Source organism: Chrysochloris asiatica, unplaced genomic scaffold (assembly GCF_000296735.1).
Source record: "Chrysochloris asiatica unplaced genomic scaffold, ChrAsi1.0 scaffold00155, whole genome shotgun sequence".
In the NCBI taxonomy this organism is placed as follows: Eukaryota; Metazoa; Chordata; class Mammalia; order Afrosoricida; family Chrysochloridae; genus Chrysochloris; species Chrysochloris asiatica.
In genome coordinates, this window is record NW_006408673.1 from 1,615,937 (window position 1) to 1,634,316 (window position 18,380).

General features: G+C 39.7%; 1 protein-coding gene across 2 annotated transcripts in view; it reads right to left on the bottom strand.

Moving 5' to 3' along the window:
- Nucleotides 1-18,380, bottom strand: part of NR3C2 (nuclear receptor subfamily 3, group C, member 2) — a 477,644-nt gene that overhangs the window by 260,001 nt on the left and 199,263 nt on the right. For both annotated transcript variants that reach the window (XM_006870871.1, XM_006870870.1), the window contains exon 2: nucleotides 6,363-6,502. In XM_006870871.1, the coding sequence (XP_006870933.1) occupies nucleotides 6,363-6,502 (140 nt within the window). The remainder of the gene's footprint in view (nucleotides 1-6,362; nucleotides 6,503-18,380) is intronic.

Below are 18,380 nucleotides of genomic sequence, written 5' to 3' on the forward strand. Positions count from 1 at the left end.
AGTGTTGAAGAGCAAAGATGTCACCTTGAGGACTAAGGTGCAACTGACCCAAGCCAGGGTATTTTCAATAACCTCATATGGATGAGAAAGCTGGACAGTGAAGAAGGAAGATCGTAGAAGAATTAATGCCTTTGAATTGTGGTGTTGGAGGAGAATACTAAAAGTGCCATGGACTGCCAAAAGATCTGTTTTGGAAGAAGTATAGCCAGAGTGTTCCTTGGAGGCCAAAATGGCTAAACTTCGTCTCTCATACCTTGGACATGTTGTCAGGAGGGAACAGTTGCTGGAGAAGGATGTCATACTGGGTAAGATGGAGCGTCAGAGAAAAAGAGGAAGACCCCCAACGAGATGGATTGGCCAGGTGGCATCATTGATGGCGTCAAGTGTGGCAGTGGTAGTGAGGTTGGCCCAGGATCAGACATTGTTTCGTTCTGCTGTGCATGGGGTCGCTATGAGTCGGTTCCAACTCAATGGCACCTGACAACAACAACAACATAGGAACTGCTGGGAATAGAAAAAATAAAATATTTTTAATAGAGGCCCAGAACTGTTGGTCTTGGCATGAAAGGATTTGACTGAGAGTGGAATCACAATGGAGACAAGCAATTTGCTGTTGCGTTAAGTGCTGTCGAGTCGGTTCTGACTCATAGCAACCCTGTATTGGGTTTCTGAGGAGCAGCTGGTGAGTTTGAACCACCAACTATGCAGTTCAAACTGACCTTGTGGTCCAGTGCTTACCCTACAGTGATTCAGAAACAAGCAACGGAGAGAGTGGAACTGAGCTGTGATGTCCTTACTGAAGACCATGGGGCTTGTCTGAAGCTAAGCCTTCACTAAGACTTTCCAGTTGTATGGGCCAATAAATTTCCATTTGTGTTTCAGCCAGCTTGTGTTCAGTTTTCTGTCACCTATAACTAAGAATCTATCCTAGGAAAGAAATAATAAACTTTTACTATTAACTCAAGGAATAATTGTGATGCAGTAGGTTGTGTTAAATTGTTAAACTGAAGGTCAGAAGTTCAAACCCACCAGCTACTCTGTGTCAGAAGGATGAGGCAGCCTGCTCCCATAAAAATTTATAGCCTCAAAAACCCTAAGGAGCAATTCAACTCCGCCTTATCGAGTCACTATCACTCAGAATTGACTCAACGGGACTGGATTTATTTTTAAATTTTATCACCAATTAAATGCTGGTTTTGTTGTTGTTGCTAGGTGCCATCGAGTTGGTACCAACTCATAAAGACCCTATGTAGAACAGAACGAAACACTGCCCAGTCCTGGGCCAACCTCACACTTGTTGCCATGCGTGAGCCCACTTTGCCAATCCATTTCACTGGGGATCTTCCTCTTTTTCTGACCCTCCACCTTACCAAACATGATATCCTTCTCCAGCAACTGGTCCCTCTTTGACAGTATGTCCAAAGTATGAGATGAAGTTTGGCCATCCTGGCCTCCAAGGAGCACTCTGGCTGCACTTCTTCCAACACAGATTTGTTGGTTCTTTTGGCTGTCCATGGTACTTTCAATATTCTCCTCCAACATCATAACTCAAAAGCATCAATTCTCCTATGGTCTTCCTGATTCAATGTCCAGCTTTCGCATGCATATGAGGTGACTGACAATACCATGGCTTGGGTCAGGCGCACCTTAGTCCTTAAGCTGACATCTCTGCTCTTCAACACTTTAAAAAGTTCCTGTGCAGCAGATTTGCCTAATGCAATAGGTCATTTGATTTCTTGACTGCTGCTTCCATGAGTGTTGATAGTTGGTCCAAGAAGAATGAAGTCCTTGACAACTTCAATCTTTTCTCCATTGATAAGAATGCTGTTTATTGGTTTTGGGGACTCTTAAATAATTTAAAATAATTAATAGTGTGAACAATATAAAAATTAATGATTTCAGTTAAATAATGTAAAATCAGTCACAGAAGTATTAGAATATTTAGTTTTTTTAATCCCAGAACTATGTTGTTATTGTTGTCAAGTCAATTCCGACCCATAGAGACCCTGTATAGGTTTTCTAAGGAGAAGCAGATGAGCTTGAACTATCGATCTTGCAGTTAAAATAGCTTTGCATTCTGGCACATTAACCCACAGCATCACACCAGGACTCCAGAACTATGGATACAATCTCAAGATCTCCAGAAAACATAAATGAAACATTCAAGCACCAATTCTATGCTCAGTAAACTTTTCTGAGAAAGAATCCTTAAGTAGTCTTAATATTAAGCTTCTTAGTGAAAATAAGTGACATTACACAATAATACTTCTACTAATAGCAAAAATCCTACATTTTCACCAGTCATAGTATTCACAACATCAATAAAACCATCTGGCCTAAGTCTCCTGTTAATTAATTGCTATAAGTGGGGGTGGAGAAAGGCAAAATCAAACTAAAAGATTATTTCTCCTTAAGAAGTACAGTTACTTGGACAGAAATAAAAACTAGCTTAAATGTACTAAGTTTTCATTTAATGTACTCTTAGAACACTACAGTAGGAATATAGGGATCTGAAGTAGATTTTTGCAGTGTAGTGAATTACGTAATGTCTCTTCTAGTCATCGTCTTTGTAAACCACCTACCAAATGACATATTTCTGATGTGTCTGTGTAAGGGAAGGTGAGGGAAGATGCTGAAGGATTCTGTGATTCACTTGTGAGTGACTGCTAAAAGGATTGTGATTATTAACACTTGAAATTCTAATGAGGCTACCATACTGCTGGGCTTAAAATGAGCCATCTCAGAAGCAGAAATGGGGATCTCACTACCATCAAAAGAAGAGCCAGGAGATGAGTAAGTCCTTTGGAGGCCAAGAATTTAGAGTACTGAAACTCCTTGACTCAGAGACAGAAAGATGTGACATGAGAGGAGTAGCAAATACCTAAAATGAGGGGGAGAGAAAAGCATGAAGTGACTGGCTTACAAGGTTTCAAAGGGAGTTTAGTTTAAGAGTGTGTGGGGGGATTTATAGTCCTCACTGAATAGTTTTCATCTTCTAGACAGTACTGGAGAAAAGAGATGGGAATAAAATTCTTAGGATTCAATAGTGAGTAACTGTCATCATGACTAATTGCGGCTGTCACACTGTAAAGGTAGAGTTTTGTAATATAAACAGGAGGAGTAGTTAAATCTTACAGTCCAGAAATAGAGGACCCTAGGACTGTCAAGGGAGAAGAACATGAGTGGAATGCGGAACCCTATCCAGAGAAGCAGGGACACCAGAGATAGAAGCAGTGATGGGGACATGGAGAGAGGGCGCAGCTGAGAATTCCAGATTCATGGGAAGACAGGGACTGAGAGCTGGTGGCCAGGAGGCAGACTTGCCGAATGTACCCTTTAGTGGTGTAAATTATTATACATTCCTGAACGTTTTTGTGTATATCCAACCCCTCTCCCCGCAAAAAAAAGAGGGAATAGAGGCAAATACTGTTGAATGATGATGCACTGAACAGATTATAATCATTGTCAAGAAACAAAGGTGTAAAACCAATGTTCTCCCATGTAAACTATAACTCAATTCACAATAAAAACTTAAAAAAAGAAAAAAAAAAGAGGAGTGGTAGAGAAGCAGCGGCAGCAATAGCAGCAAAACCAAGAGCAATAGCACGAGACAGAGCAGTGGACTTCCCAGTCTATGGAGCAAGTAAAGCTGAGTGACTTTGGGCAGGAAACCTGCTTGCAGAGTGAGATGTCTATAGGCACTTAATTGGGGAAGCTAGGTTTTCTATCAGTTCATCACCACTCATTTATCTGTTATATTGTGGTAGCTTTTGTGTTGCTGTGATACAAGGAGCTATGCCATGGATGTATTTTAAATAACAGCAGGGTCACATATGGTGGACAGGTTTCAGCAAAGCTTCCAGACTAAGACACGCTAAGAAAAAGGAGAGGTGGACAACTTTTGAATGATGGTTGTTGTTGTTAGGTGCCATCGAGTCAATACTGATTCACAGCAACCCTATGCACAAGAGAACGAAATACTGCCCAATCCTGGGCCAGCCTCATTATTGTTGCCATGCTTGAGCCCACTGATGCTGCCACTTTTCAAATCCATCTCGCTGGGGGTCGTCCTCTTTTTCTCTGACCCTCCACCTTATCAAACATGATATCCTTCTCCAGCAACTGGTCCTTCCTGACAATATGTTCAAAGTATGAGAGACCAAGTTTGGCCAACCTGGCCTCCAAGGAGCACTGTGGCTGCACTTCCTCCAACACAGATCTATTGGTTCTTTTGGCAGCCCATAGCACTTTCAATATTCTCCTCCAACACCATAACTCAAAAGCATCAATTCTTCTACAGTCTTCCTTATTCATTGTCCAGCTTCCACATGCATATGAGGTTCTTGAAAATACCATGGCTTGGGTCAGGTGTACCTTAGTCTTCAAGCTGACATTTTTGTTCTTCAACACTTTAAAAAGGTCTTGGTGCAGCAGATTTGCCTAATGCTCTACATCATTTGATTTCTTGACTACTGCTTCCATAATTATTGATGGTTGATCCAAGAAGAATGAAGTTCCTGACAACTTCAATCTTTTCTCCATTGATAAGAATGTTAGCCACTTAAAAATCTCATGAATAGCAGTGCAGCATTGTCAGCTATAGTGCTGGTAGATAAAATAGCTGCAAGCATCCATTAATAAGTAAAACATGGAATGTATGAAGTACCAATCTTTGAAAATTGAAAGTTATCAAAAATGATATGAAACACTCACATATTGATATGCTAGGCACTAGTGAGCTGAAATGGGCAGGTATTCTTCATTGTGAATCAGACATTCATATGGTTTACTATGCACAGAAATGACAAACTGAAAAAAATGATGATACACTCCACCTCAAAAAGAGCATTTTAAGATCGATCTGGAAGTACAAGGCTATCTGTGTTAGGATAATATCCATATGCCTACAAGGAACACCAGAGTTCCTTAGCATGTTGTTGTTGTTGTTATTAAGTGCCGTGGAGTCAGTTCTGACTCATAGCGACCCTGTACAGGGTTTCCAAGGCTGGAAATCTTTATGGGAGCAGAACGCCTCATCTTTCTCCCGTGGAGCAGCTGGTAGTTTCGAACTGCTGACCTTATAGCTCACAGCCCGATTCGTAACCACTACGCTACACCAGAGTTCCTTGGCATAGCAGTTACAAATCAGGCTGTGAACATTAAGGTCAGCAGTTTGAAACCACCAGCTGTTTTACAGGAGAAAGATGAGGCTTTCTGCTCCTGGAAAGATTTACAGCCTCAGAAACACTGTACAGGGTCGCTATGAGTCTGAACCGATGCCACAGCACGTAACCAACTACCACCACAAGGATGACCAGTGAATACAACTATTATTCAAATTTATGCAGCAACTACCAAAGCCAGTAAGGAAGAAATTGAATTCCATCAACTTCTTCATTGTGAAATTAATCAAACATGTAAGCAAGATGCATTGATAATTAATGGCGACTGCAATGCAAAAGTATGAAACAAAGAGTAAGGCGGGATGTGTAGCTGGAAAATATGGCCTTGGTGATAGAAATGGTGCTGAAGGTCACATGACTGAATTGTGAAGACCAGTGGTTCATTCAAAAACCTTTTTTAACATCTTAATATGTGAGGACCTCACCAGATGGAATCCACAGGACTCAAAAACTGACTACACCTTTAGGAAGAGATGTTGGAAAAGCTCAGTATCATCAGTCAAAACAAGACCAAGGGTCGACTGTGGTGTCTGAGTTCTACGTGGCCATTACAAAGAATGATTGAACCCAGCTGAGTAGAGAGTACTCTGGAAGGAATGGTTGGTGGCATACTTTTGCATTGTTAAATAAAATTATTCTATATGATTATATATGTATTCACATATAGTATATATATATATATATAATCCTGTTGGTAATGTTTAAATTTCCTACAAAACACACATATATGTATATCCAGAGGCAAAGAAAAGGCAGAGATGATGTATCCAGTGTATGCTTAGTAAAAATACTATTCCAGATCATGCACATTAAATTTGAGATGAAACAAATATATGTATATAGTAAAAATACTATTCCAGATCATGCACATTAAATTTGAGATGAAACAAATATATGTATGTATGTATGTATGTATATATATATACGTCTCATTGAAAACCAAACAAAAAGAAAAGAAAAAGTTGACTGGTTGATCTAAGCTCACCATTTCAAAGGTTTTCCATTAACTAGTGCTCAGCTCTGTGTGGTTTATAGACAGGCATTATTACTATTTATCACTGACAGATTATACCAACAGTATTTTTGAAGAAATTCCCAGTAACACTATAGAGTTAACTGTGCACATAAACTACACAGTGGAAAGAAATGTGTAAAAGGAACACCCACATGAACATTTACCTTCCACAGCTCTTTTGAAGAAAACTTTGCAGCTGCCACAGGTTACTACCCCATAGTGACATCCTGAAGCCTCATCTCCACACACCAAACATATTTTGGAAGGTCTTGAGGATCCAGTAGAAACACTTCGTAAAGTAGAACTGGAAGAAGAAATCAAGATTTAAATAATTACACTGCAATGCCACAATTTATACACTCTAAAGCATAGCTCAAAAATTCTCAATATAATCAGGGCTCCAGATAAGAATTCAGTTAAGTATTCACTAGACACATATCATCTGCTAGTGGACTTATGCTATCAATAATTCTGTACAGTAAAGCTTTTTCCTCGGTATTGAGAAATACTAAATAATCTCATATAGCTTTTGTTTTCTTTCTCCTGCTTTTGAGAGAGTTCACAAAACAAACAACAACAAAAAACCACCCTGCAATTCTAGGTGGACAGTGGAGAGTAAGATGTTGAACCCCACCCCATCATCATGCAAGTATTTGCCATCTTTTTTTTCTGGCATCCAGAATACTTGTCACTGCTCTGCACCCAGATTCGAGTATTTACAAGGGGGCTTTAAGAAGCCTGTGGAGAAATGGAAATTAAAAGATAATTGAATTTCTCCACAAACTTTTTGAACCCCTTTCATTTCTATTATGTCCATATAAAAATCTTGTTTTCAAATCATGCACTAACTTAAAAAAAAAAAAAAAAAGAAAGAAAATTGCGTCTGCTGCTGGCAATTGTATCCACCAAGCTCCTGAAGCTTTTTTCATGCTACCTTATATACCCACTGCCATAGAGTTGATTCTGACTCGTAGCAATCCTGTAAGACAAAGTAGAATGGGACTGCAATGTTTCTGAGACTATAAATCTGTACAGGAGCAGAGAGCTTCTTCTTTCTCCACAGTGCGCCTGGTGGGCTTGAACCTTGACTTTGCAGTTAGCAGCCCAATACTTAGCACACTGCATCACCAAGGCTCCCTGTCTTACATTTGTTAAGTTCTATCAAGTCAGTCTGCACTCATAGCGACCCTGTGTAAGGTTGCTGAGACTGTAAATCTTTGGGGGAACATAAAGTTTCTTTTTTTTTTCATGTGCAGCTGGTGGGCTCAAACTGCCAATTTTGTGTTTTGCAGTCCACTGCTTATCATATTGAGCCATTGTGCTCCCATTATCTTGTATGTTGTTTTGTTAAATGCTGTTGTGTTGATTCTGACTCACAGCAACTCTGTATAGGGTTTCCAAAGAGCAGCTGGTGGGTTTGAATCACTAACCTTGAAGTTCAAACCAACCTTGTGTTCCAGTGCTTATCCTACAGTGCCATACCAGGATTTCTTTATCTTATATGTGGTTGTTGTTGTTAAGTGCTGTCGAGTTGGTTCCAACCCACAGCGACCCTTACAGGGTTTCCAAAGAGACGCTGGTGAGCTTGAACCGCCAACCTTGCAGTTCAAACAGCTTTGCAGTCTGGCGCATTAACCCACAGCACCACACCGGGACTTATCTTATATAGGCATGTTCATATTACTTCATATTGCTTACTAGTTTTAGGGGATACAAGCAGTACTAAATAAAATCACACTGATAAAATACCTTAGAGGTTATGAACATGAGGGGTTCACAGGGCAACTGTTTTAAGGGAAAAATGTGACCCTTTACATAACAAACTGTTCCACTACTTTTGAAAGGGAAATCTCAGGATATGTGGCAGGTTACTGCATTAGCTAATGGCACATTCTGAATAAAATAATTTCAATCGTAATAAGGACATTTCAGATGGGTACCAAATCAGCACAGAAGTTGGTTTCTTCATTCACAGTCCATACACATTTACTGATATTGACCCCTAGGTACTATGCAAGGTGCAGAGGAAATGAAACAAACCCAGTATCTGCCCTCAAAGTCAATGGGGACATAAACTATTGTGACAAGTGCCATGGCAAAGGGTAATATGGCAGCACACAGATTGGGAAAGGTGGGAATATGTCATCAGAAAGCACTTCCTGAAAGATGACAGCTGGACTGAGTTTTGCAGCATGACTAGGCCACAGTCAGACAAAGAAACGGGGCAGCGGAAGCCGAATGTGCAATGGCTCCAGAAATGTGGGCTAGAGTGTTGAGAATCCTTCAGGAAAAATTTGTTCCATGTCATCTTACTGTCATGCCTTCTGTTTCTATGGAAACAACAGGCAAAAAGAGGGGGGAAATGAAAGAACAGGTCTCAAGAGGTTAAAATGGTTATGTTACAGTGATGACTTCACTGTTTTTAAAACTGGCTAAAACGCAATAAAGTTGCATCAAAACCCCAAAAAACTGAACTAGCTAAAAAGTTTAAACTATACTATTGCCAAAAATAGATAAAGGAACAAACTATTCAGCTGCTCAGAGAACGGTGGCATGACTGACTTTCTAGAAAATGACTTCTTATATCATGGACTGAAACAATGTTCTCCAAAGTTGTTTCTCCTGAGCAAAATGCTCTTTATTATTTTTATTAGTGTCCTTTGACTTCTTTATGGCATTCAAAACATTCCATTTCAGCACCAGTAACTTCTTCAACATTTACCCAATAAAATTCAACACACACTGTCTGAATGGTCTTATACTTCACAGGGAAGCACCACCAGTTCGTAAACATTTAGAATGTCCCTTAAATGTCATCATTAAAGTACAAGTGCTTTTTCATGGAACACATAATTTCCATTTTAGTGAGCTTTGGTTCTTGGTCCCAATACATAAGGGCCTCTAAAGTTCTAGTCTTTGGAATTCTCCTTTTTAATCCAAACTCACTTTCTTGATGATTTCTCATCTAGGTTACTGGCTTCAAATATCTTCAACAGGCTGGGGACTTCCAATAGCTTACCTCCAAGCTTCTTCCTGAGATTTCAGACCCATTTTTCAACTGTCTTCTTGATAACACTACTTAAGAGTCCATTATGCACTGCAAAATTAACATGTCTAAACCTCTGCTGGCCTCTCCCCACCACCAAAAAAACTCCTCCTCCCTCATATTTCCTCATTTCAGTTCATGGGAACACTTTCCTTCCAGTTGCTCTAGCTCATCCCTGAACGCTCCCTTGCATACCCCACAACCAATCTGTTAAATTCTATTCATGTTATCCTTAGACTACATTCAGATCCTGATCTCTTCCCACCTCTCCTCTAGTACTACTCAAGTCTAAGCTAATTTCATTCTTTATTGATCTCCTTTCCCTTTGCCTGCTCCAGAGAGGCCCCTTTTTACCCTTTATAGCTTTCCCTCTCAGTCAGCACTAAAAGTCAACACCAGCTTCTGACCAGTTGATTCTGACCCAGGGGGATTCCCTGGGGGTGTTGGAGTACAACTGTGCTCTCTCACAGGGGCTTAAATGGCTGATTTTTCTCAAACAGGCCTTTTGGCTACATCTTTCTTTCAAGGGGCCTCCGTAATCTCCAAGCCCACCTTTTGAAACTTTTGGTTAGCATCCAAGCACATTAGCCATTTATACCACCCACCTGGGGACTCCATCCATATGACCACAGGGTCAGACTCTGACTTACTATACTTACCTATTTTCTTTTGCAGTGGCTCTTTAGAATAGCATTAGACTGTGAACAACAAGGTCAGGGGTTCAATCCCACCAGCTGATCTGTGGGAGAAAGGTGAGGCTTCCTGCTCCCACAAAGATCTATAGTCGCAGAAACCCAATACAAGGTCGCCATGAGTGGGAACTGACTCAATGGCACTTAACAATAACTTAAGGTTTCCATTCATAGGATCACAGGACCACACTCTACTTTCTCTTGCCTATTCCACTTGAACAACAATGGTCCCATTTCCAACCCTCAAAGAGGCAAGGAATACTTCCCCAATCCTGACATTGTTGTCCCTTGTGCCTGGAATGCTCTTCACTTAGGTATTTGAATAGCTTTCCATCAGTTTCTCCCCTACCCCACCACCACCCCCGCTCCTTTAAGTCTTTTCTCAAAAATTATTTTCTCAGTCAAGCTTTCCCTGGACCCTGTTGAAAATGACAGCACCCCAAATTTCCTTTACTACATCTAAAAAAAAATTTTTTTTTCACAGCACTTGTCACAGATAACATGTGGTTTATCATACTTATGTGGTCTGCTTTTGGCTTGTCTCATCCATACTACAACGTAAACTCAATCCCGGCTGAGGTTTTCTTCTGTTCTGAGGACTGTACTGCTGTGTCCCCAGTGCCAGGGAGTACCTAATTAAATGAGTAACTTTACGTTAACTGACATTTCTACAATAGTAATCATTAAACCTATGTCTCACCAATTCTTCTGTCCCATTGTATCCCTTACATGAGGAAATGTGAAAGTTGTCAACTGTCTTCAGAATGAATACGAAGTCGCTGAACCAAATGAAGACAGAACCTACTGCCTTTGAGCTGATTCCATCTTAAAACAACCCTATGCGACCGAGTAGAAATGTTCCTTAAGGTTTCCGAGGTAGTAAATCTTTACAGAGCAGACTGCCTCCATCGTTCTTCCATGGTTCTGAACACTTGGTTTGAATTGCCAATCTTTCGATCATCAGCCCAAAGCTTAATTTACAAAGAACCACCAGGGCTCCTTAAGTGAAGACAATTTAAAGAAAAGTCTAGCCTAAAAAAGACGTGTCATGAAACCCAGACTTAGGAAAAAAAAAAAAAAAAGTTTAATTATATAATTAAGGCAAACATGAACTATTTTTTTCCCTTGTGTTCATGTATATCTTTCAAAGACAACACAGCATGTTTACTCTGATGTGCCTCTCAACAGCTCTCTGTGTCTTTGGTTTCTACAACACTATAACTGAACTCCTCATCCTCTCTCCTCATTCTCAAGCAATGCCTCCTCTATTTCCCAGGTCTGTCTCATCTTCCTGATTACTGATGTACACTTTCTTCAGAGTTCTACTTCTGGGCATCATTTTTCTTCTCTCTGAGTCCCTTAACGATTTCATTCACCCTCCTGTCTTTAAACAGAGTCTCTTGGTGAATGGCTTCCCAGACTTCCCCATCAAGCTCAAAACCTCTTCCCCATGCTTCAATTACATGTTTTCACTCCCTCTACACAGAATCCTAAGGAGCTCTGGTAGCGTAGTGGTCACAAATCGGGCTGCTAATCTCATGGTCAGCAGTTCTAAACTACCAGCTGTTCCGCAGGAGAAAGATGAGGCTTTCTGTTTCCGTAAAGATTTACAACTTAGGAAACCCTGTACAGGGTCGCTATGAATCGGAACCGACTCTTCAACACATAACTCCACCACCACCACAGAGATTCCTGTTGGGGTGCTGTGGGTTAATAATGCACCAGACTGCAAAGCCATTTGAACTGCAAGGTCAGTGGTTCAAGCTCACCAGTTGCTCCTTGGAAACCCTATGTAGGGTTGCTATGGGTCCAAACTGACTCAACAACACTTAACCACCTCTGTATTCTGCCAGCCCCTTAAACTTATTGTATGCAAACTGTATTTAACCTTTTTACACCCAGATGTTAGGTTCTGCTAGCTACCCAGCTTCATACCTAAATTCACTGCGGATGTCCTCTTCCTTGACTATCGATCTAATCTGTTAATGAACCCTGTTCACACCACTGTTGATAATATTGGTGTCAGGTCCTTGCTACTTCCTATGGGCTCTTCCATGACTCCAGACTCTCCTCCTTCTAATTCATCATACAGAAGATACCACATTTTCTCCACCAAGAGCTCTCTGATCATCTTACTTCCCAGCCCTGAAATCTTCAATAATCCCTACAACCACAAAAAATGTGGTTATAATAGTACATTTAAATCCCTTTCTCTATTACCTACAGTCCCCCTGCAGGGACCTCTCAGACTGCCTAACCTTGTGCTCCCCACACTCAACATCCCTACTGAAGTGCTCTGGATACCATCATTTCCACAAGCATCCACAGATCCTCTCCCAGACTTCCACTCATAAAAATCCTACTTATCCTTAAAGGGACCCTGATGTTCACCCAGCTGGAAGCCTCCATCTCCCCTCACATTTATTTCACTGACTACTAGTCTTGAGCAGTCATCATTTGCTCTTGCATTTGTGATCTGTGCACTAACTCTGGTCCCTTGAAGGCAAATACCTTGTTTCATTCATCTCTGTCTTCTTCCTCCTACATTAAGACAGTGTAGACACCACTTATCAAATGAATGAAATCATACTCCATATACTATTAAAGGAGGACATAAATTTACAAAAAGGAGGGTTTTACAGGAGACATATTTGTGAGGCCAAGGTTAGAGGTACAGTTCCCATATGGTTCCCTTTGTTGTTGTTGTTGTTGTTAAGTACCACTGAGTTGGCTCCCTTCACTTTGTACAAAGTGGTGGTGGGGTCCAGGGACTGTTCTCAAAAGTTCAGCCAGCTATCTAACAAGCATTATCTATATTAGCATAGGCCCCAAAGTGTGAATGGTAATTGTTAATGACCCCTTATCATGTGGTTATCTTTATACTGAAATTACTATGTATCCAGTTTTAAGAAATGCCTTTGTACATTTATAAAGAGAAAGAACAAAGATCTTAAACTCATTTCTTACAAATTGAGTGCTATCAAAATAAAAAACATGCTTTATTGATTTTGTATGTCATAATTCACCTTCATAGTCTAACCTATTTACTAAGTATCTACACAGGATGTGATACCACTAGCACTGCAGGACAGAACATGCAAGGGCCAAGGCAAGAACAGAGATTCAATAAGGAGTCTTGGTTTTTCTTTCCAGCATAGACAGTAAGTAGGTGAAGTATTAACAAAATTGCCTTGCTAATCTGGGAAATAATTCTCCCCATCGAATAATGAGGCTAAACAGATGATTTCTAAGATCCTTCTAGGAGTCCTGGCATGGCACTGTGGGTATATGCGCTAGACTACAAAGTCTGTTTGAACCACAAGGTCAGTGGTTCAAGCTCATCAGCTGCTCCTTGGAAACCCTATACAGGGTCGCTATGAGTAGGAACCAACTTGATGGCACTTAACAACAACAACATTCTTCTGAGAGTGTGATGGCTCTGTAGGATACACACTAGAATGCGAACCACAGGGGTCAGAGGTTTGAGCCCACTACCACTTCGTGGGAATGCTCCCACAAAGATTTACAGTGTCGGAAACCCTACACAGGGCTGCTGTGAGTAGAACTGACTCAATGGCTCTTAACAACAAGATCCTTTATGATTTATCCTTTAAACAGAGAAATGAATTTTACACAGAAGATGTACAGTGAGCAAAAGACAATGGAGAGAGCCTGGCACAATCAAGTTTTATCCATATGGAGTTTCAACCTCAAATGAAAGACAATGCTCCATAGGATAATCACTGGACTAAGAATCACAAAGTCTGGAGTTTGAGCCCACCAGCCACTCCACAGGCGAAAGATAGGCTTTCTGCTGGCCTAAAATGTCACTGTAGATTAAACACTAGACCGCTAGGTCAGATTGAACCATGAAGTTGGAGGTTCAAACGTAAGAGCCGCTCCTCGGAAACTCTATATAGGATTGACACGAGTCGGAACCATCTCCATGGCACTTAACAACACAGATTGAAAAGTCTGGGAAACCCTATAAAGGGTCCCTAAGTATCAGAACTAACTAGATGGCAACTAACAACAATAAAAAAATAATAATAATATTGTAATGTGACAAATGAGCACTGTTTGATCTAGGTTCCAACTCATAGCAATCCTGTGCGAAACAGAACAAACTGACAGTGAAGTTCAAACTGACCTTGAAGTCAAGTGCTTATTTTATTGTGCCACATTATCTATGTTTAGTCTCAGTCAACATTTATGCATTAAAATGATATTCTATCCCTCAATAAAGTTTCCCAATAAGCTCAAAAACTACCCAAATTATTCATTTCTGAACTTAATAATTAACGAACTACTTTTCACAGAAAGAATTTTATCGTCAAAGTTAGTTCATTGAATTTCATACACATGCCAAATTATTTTAAAGCAGAAACGAGTGAACATTATTTTTCTATTTGTAAAGACAGTGTCTCTCTTAGGGAAACCCAAGTAAGCTGCAACTATTTTCATTACCAAATATAAAAGTTCTAATGACCCAGTTAGGAGACTGGAGAGATGAATCAAAGTTTCATGCTGACTCTAGTGACAATTGGAAAGGCATACACTAGCCAATCATCAAATCTATGTATTTATTGAGCTATCTTTTTGCCTGAAAGTGTTGGGTGCTTACAGACAAGCAATAAGAAGTTGTGCAAGAAAAGATCATTTTTGCTGATCAAAAAAGAATGGACATATCGGCTCACTGAGAATCTATAATGTACCATACATGAAATTATCTTTCTCATCTTTAAAACAATTACATAAGAAAAAACAGTGATTGATCACTATTCAGTGACGTGAAATTCTTTTTATAAACAAGACTATCTAATTTCTCAGACTCACTCAATATGGAGTTAAAAAAAAAAAAAAGATATTTTTACTTTAAACCAAATGTGGAAATTACCAAGATATGTTTATATTATGTGTATTAAAGTAAAATTATGTTGATGATCATTAAAAATGAAGAAACTCTGGCGGCAAAATGTTTAAGCACTTGGCTACTAACCAAGAGGTCCATGTTTCAAGCCCACCAGTTATTCCATGAGACAAAGACTGTAGAGATTAACAACACTAATGTCTTTGTTCTTTGCTGACATCACACCATGACATATTTAAATCTACTCAATGTTGGATTTAGAGCAGAATTATTACCATCTATCAAAATATTAAAAACAGCATCTTAAAACGACATAAAAAATCTTTAAGAGCATACGTATTTGTTGTTGCTAAGTGCCATTGAGTCGGTCTGATTCATAGTGGTTCAGAGTGTAGTTCTTATTCTACAGATTCTACAGACACCACTCTATCAAGAGTGTACAAAGAATGGGATAAAAAGATTCATTCTTTGACTTTTCAGTATCTGGGTGATCAATAAGGTATCTATCGCTTGAGAGTTTGGAGGGGAATTTTTTTTTTTTTTAATGTTCCTAGGAAATAAACTTTACTGTAAAATAACAACTGCTTTCAGGTCAGCTTAATGTTTTGTTTTTTTTTTTTTTTTGGACAGGATCTTTAGTAAAGACATAAAGGATGTATACCCACTGCCATTGGGTCAATTTCAACTCATAGCTCCTGATCCTATAAGACAGAATAGAACTTCTCCTTAGGGTTTCCAAGACTGTACACCTTTCTTGAATCAGACCTTCTTATCCTTCTTCTAGGGTAGCTAGTGGGTTCGGACCTCTGACTTTTCTATTAGCACCACAATAGTTAATCCACTGCACTACCAGGGCTCCTTTAAAGAATGTGTTGTTGGGAAGTGCCACTGAGTTGGTTACAACTTGTAACAACAAACAACTGGTGGGCTGGAACCACCAACCTTGTAGTTAGCAGACCAGTGCTTATACTACAATGCCATACAAGGAAGAAAAAAAAATTCCATTCAGACACTAGCTAATAACAGGTCAAAAGTATCATTCTTAAAAAAAAACAGCATGGTGATTTTTTTTCCAGTCACTAAGGGCTTACTTTATGGAAGCCTACAAATATGCTGTTTGCTGTTAGGTGCCGCAGAGTTGGTTCCAACTAGTAGCAACCCTGTATGGGGTTTCCGAGGAACAACTGGTGGATTTGAACCACCAACCTTGCAGTTAGCAGTCCAGTGTTGATCTTACAGCACCACACCAGGATTCCCAACAAGTATATATATAAGCACACATCAAAAATGTACTACTATTCTTACTTTACTTAAGCAGGATGACTTGGATCTAGCTCTTGTTATAGTTGTTGTTGTTGTTACGTGCCATTAAGTCAGTTCTGACTCATAGCAAGCAAACCTATATTGGGTTTCCAAGGAACAACTGATAAGTTTGAACTGCCAACCCTGCGGTTAGCAGCTGGCAATACCAAAAAGAATGGCTTTGCTAGCACTGCAAAATGCTACTCAGGGAATACACCTGCCTCATTGGGAATCTCTGAGGATAACACACACACATGCATGTACCCTAAGGATGACATACACATACATTCAAATACACAGAAACCTTTTACAGACACTTCAGGTAATGAATGATGAGTACAACCACAGGATGCTAGTTAGTAGACTGGGAAGACTGAGTCTGAAAAGAACTTCTGTGCAGCCTTTTCTATACCATTCTCTAAATGCTGCGCTGTTCTATCAATAGTTTCCTATGCTAACTTCAGGTTTCATACAGAATCCCTTTTAAAATCCATTCTCTTAAGCACAATTTGTAGGACTGAACCATTCAAGATTACCATTTTCCAACTGCTTTTGACCTTCAAAATTAGGAATTTCATATGGATCAATTGAATACATTTCTGGCTTCCCGCTTTACTGATGAAACCTAAGTGTGCCATAAAATACCATTAACAATTCAATAAAGTGAGTATTTACTGTTATGTGGGCAATGGTACTCTACTAAGCATGACTACTACTTAAGCCTTCAAGAGAAACACACAGTAAAGTATTGGGATAAAGTGAGATACTGCTTAATTCCATCCGCAGAAAGCTGAGTTCTCTTCCATTACCAGATTCTCCATCAATATTGGCCATTACTTTGATTCTTTTTATTTCTACTGTATTCTTCTTCATTCTTTTCTGATCAATTTCATTGTTTCCACTTCTAAATGCAAGTGCTATGAGTTAAAAAATGATTTTAGTAAGCCAATCTGCATGCTCATTTCCTCAATTGTCACGATCAGAATTCAGCACGTTGAATATTTTCTTTGAGTCCTTGTTTTTTGGGTTTGAAGTCTGGATCTCACTTTTTTATTTCCTCCCTCCAATGATAATTGAAGTCTGATATTTTAGATAAGAATTCATGCATATGAAGAGAAGCTGCTATAAGTTCATGAAAAAAATCTCATCTTTCAACTCCATTTTTCCATGAAATTTTTGAAGTCCCTCGTTATGTCCTAACACAGAGTCACTGAACCAGTACTGCTTCTTGTGGCCAACAAGAAGATGCAGAAACACGCAGGATTTGTATATAGACTTAGATACAATTTTGTCTAGATGCCTTCCATTCTTCCTACTTTTAAGACAAATCGGGGGCGGGGGGGTTGGATACCTAATACTCTGTTTCTTCCCCTTCTTTCTATCTCTGCTCTTTCCCTCACTGACCCCTTTTCTACTTCTTCTCTTTTGAGGAAGTAAAGCTACCATGATTACCAGAAGTATGGGCATATTTGGTCCTTATAAGGTTAGCAATTAACATTATTTAAATATTGAATTTAACTTAAAAGGGTCCTCTAGATATTTGCTAGTCTTGGAGTAAAAAAGGAGGAACTAATTAAATGGTGGAGGGTCAGAGGAAAAGAGGAAGACCCCCCAATGAGATGGACTGGCCAAGTGGCAGCATTGATGGACTCAAGCATGACAACAATAGTGAAGTTGGCCCAGGATCAGGCAGTGTTTCATTCTGCTGTGCATAAGGTTGCTATGGATCGGAACCAATGCAATGGCACCTAACAACAACAACAATTAAGGTCCATTTTTTCCTATTCTGGTATTCTGTTCCTCATCATATCTCTAATGCTATCATGGTATGAAGGCCGTGAAATGATGACCTCCAAATAGCTTCTCAAACCTGTGTACCATGTGCTCTGGGAACTAAGATGGTGTTGAAAAGAAGGTTTTGTCCCTCTTTTCATTTACTCAAGAAAATTACTAAAATGTTCACTGGAAGGTTGGTGGCTCTACCTCGGGCTCTTCAGAAGAGACACCTAGTGATCTACTTCTGAAAAATCAGCCACTGAAAACCCTGTGGGACAGTTCTATACTCAGGCACATATGGGGTTGTCATGAGTAAAACCAACCTGACATCAACTGGTTTGGTTTAACCACGTGTCAGGCACTGCCTAGATCTCGGATATAGATCAACTAGCAAAAGACATTGAAACCGCTGATGTTTGGAGCACTTATTTGAGTGCCAGAATGGGGGCAGTAAAAAGTGGGTGTGCACACATCTAAAGGAAAGGAAAGAAATAGT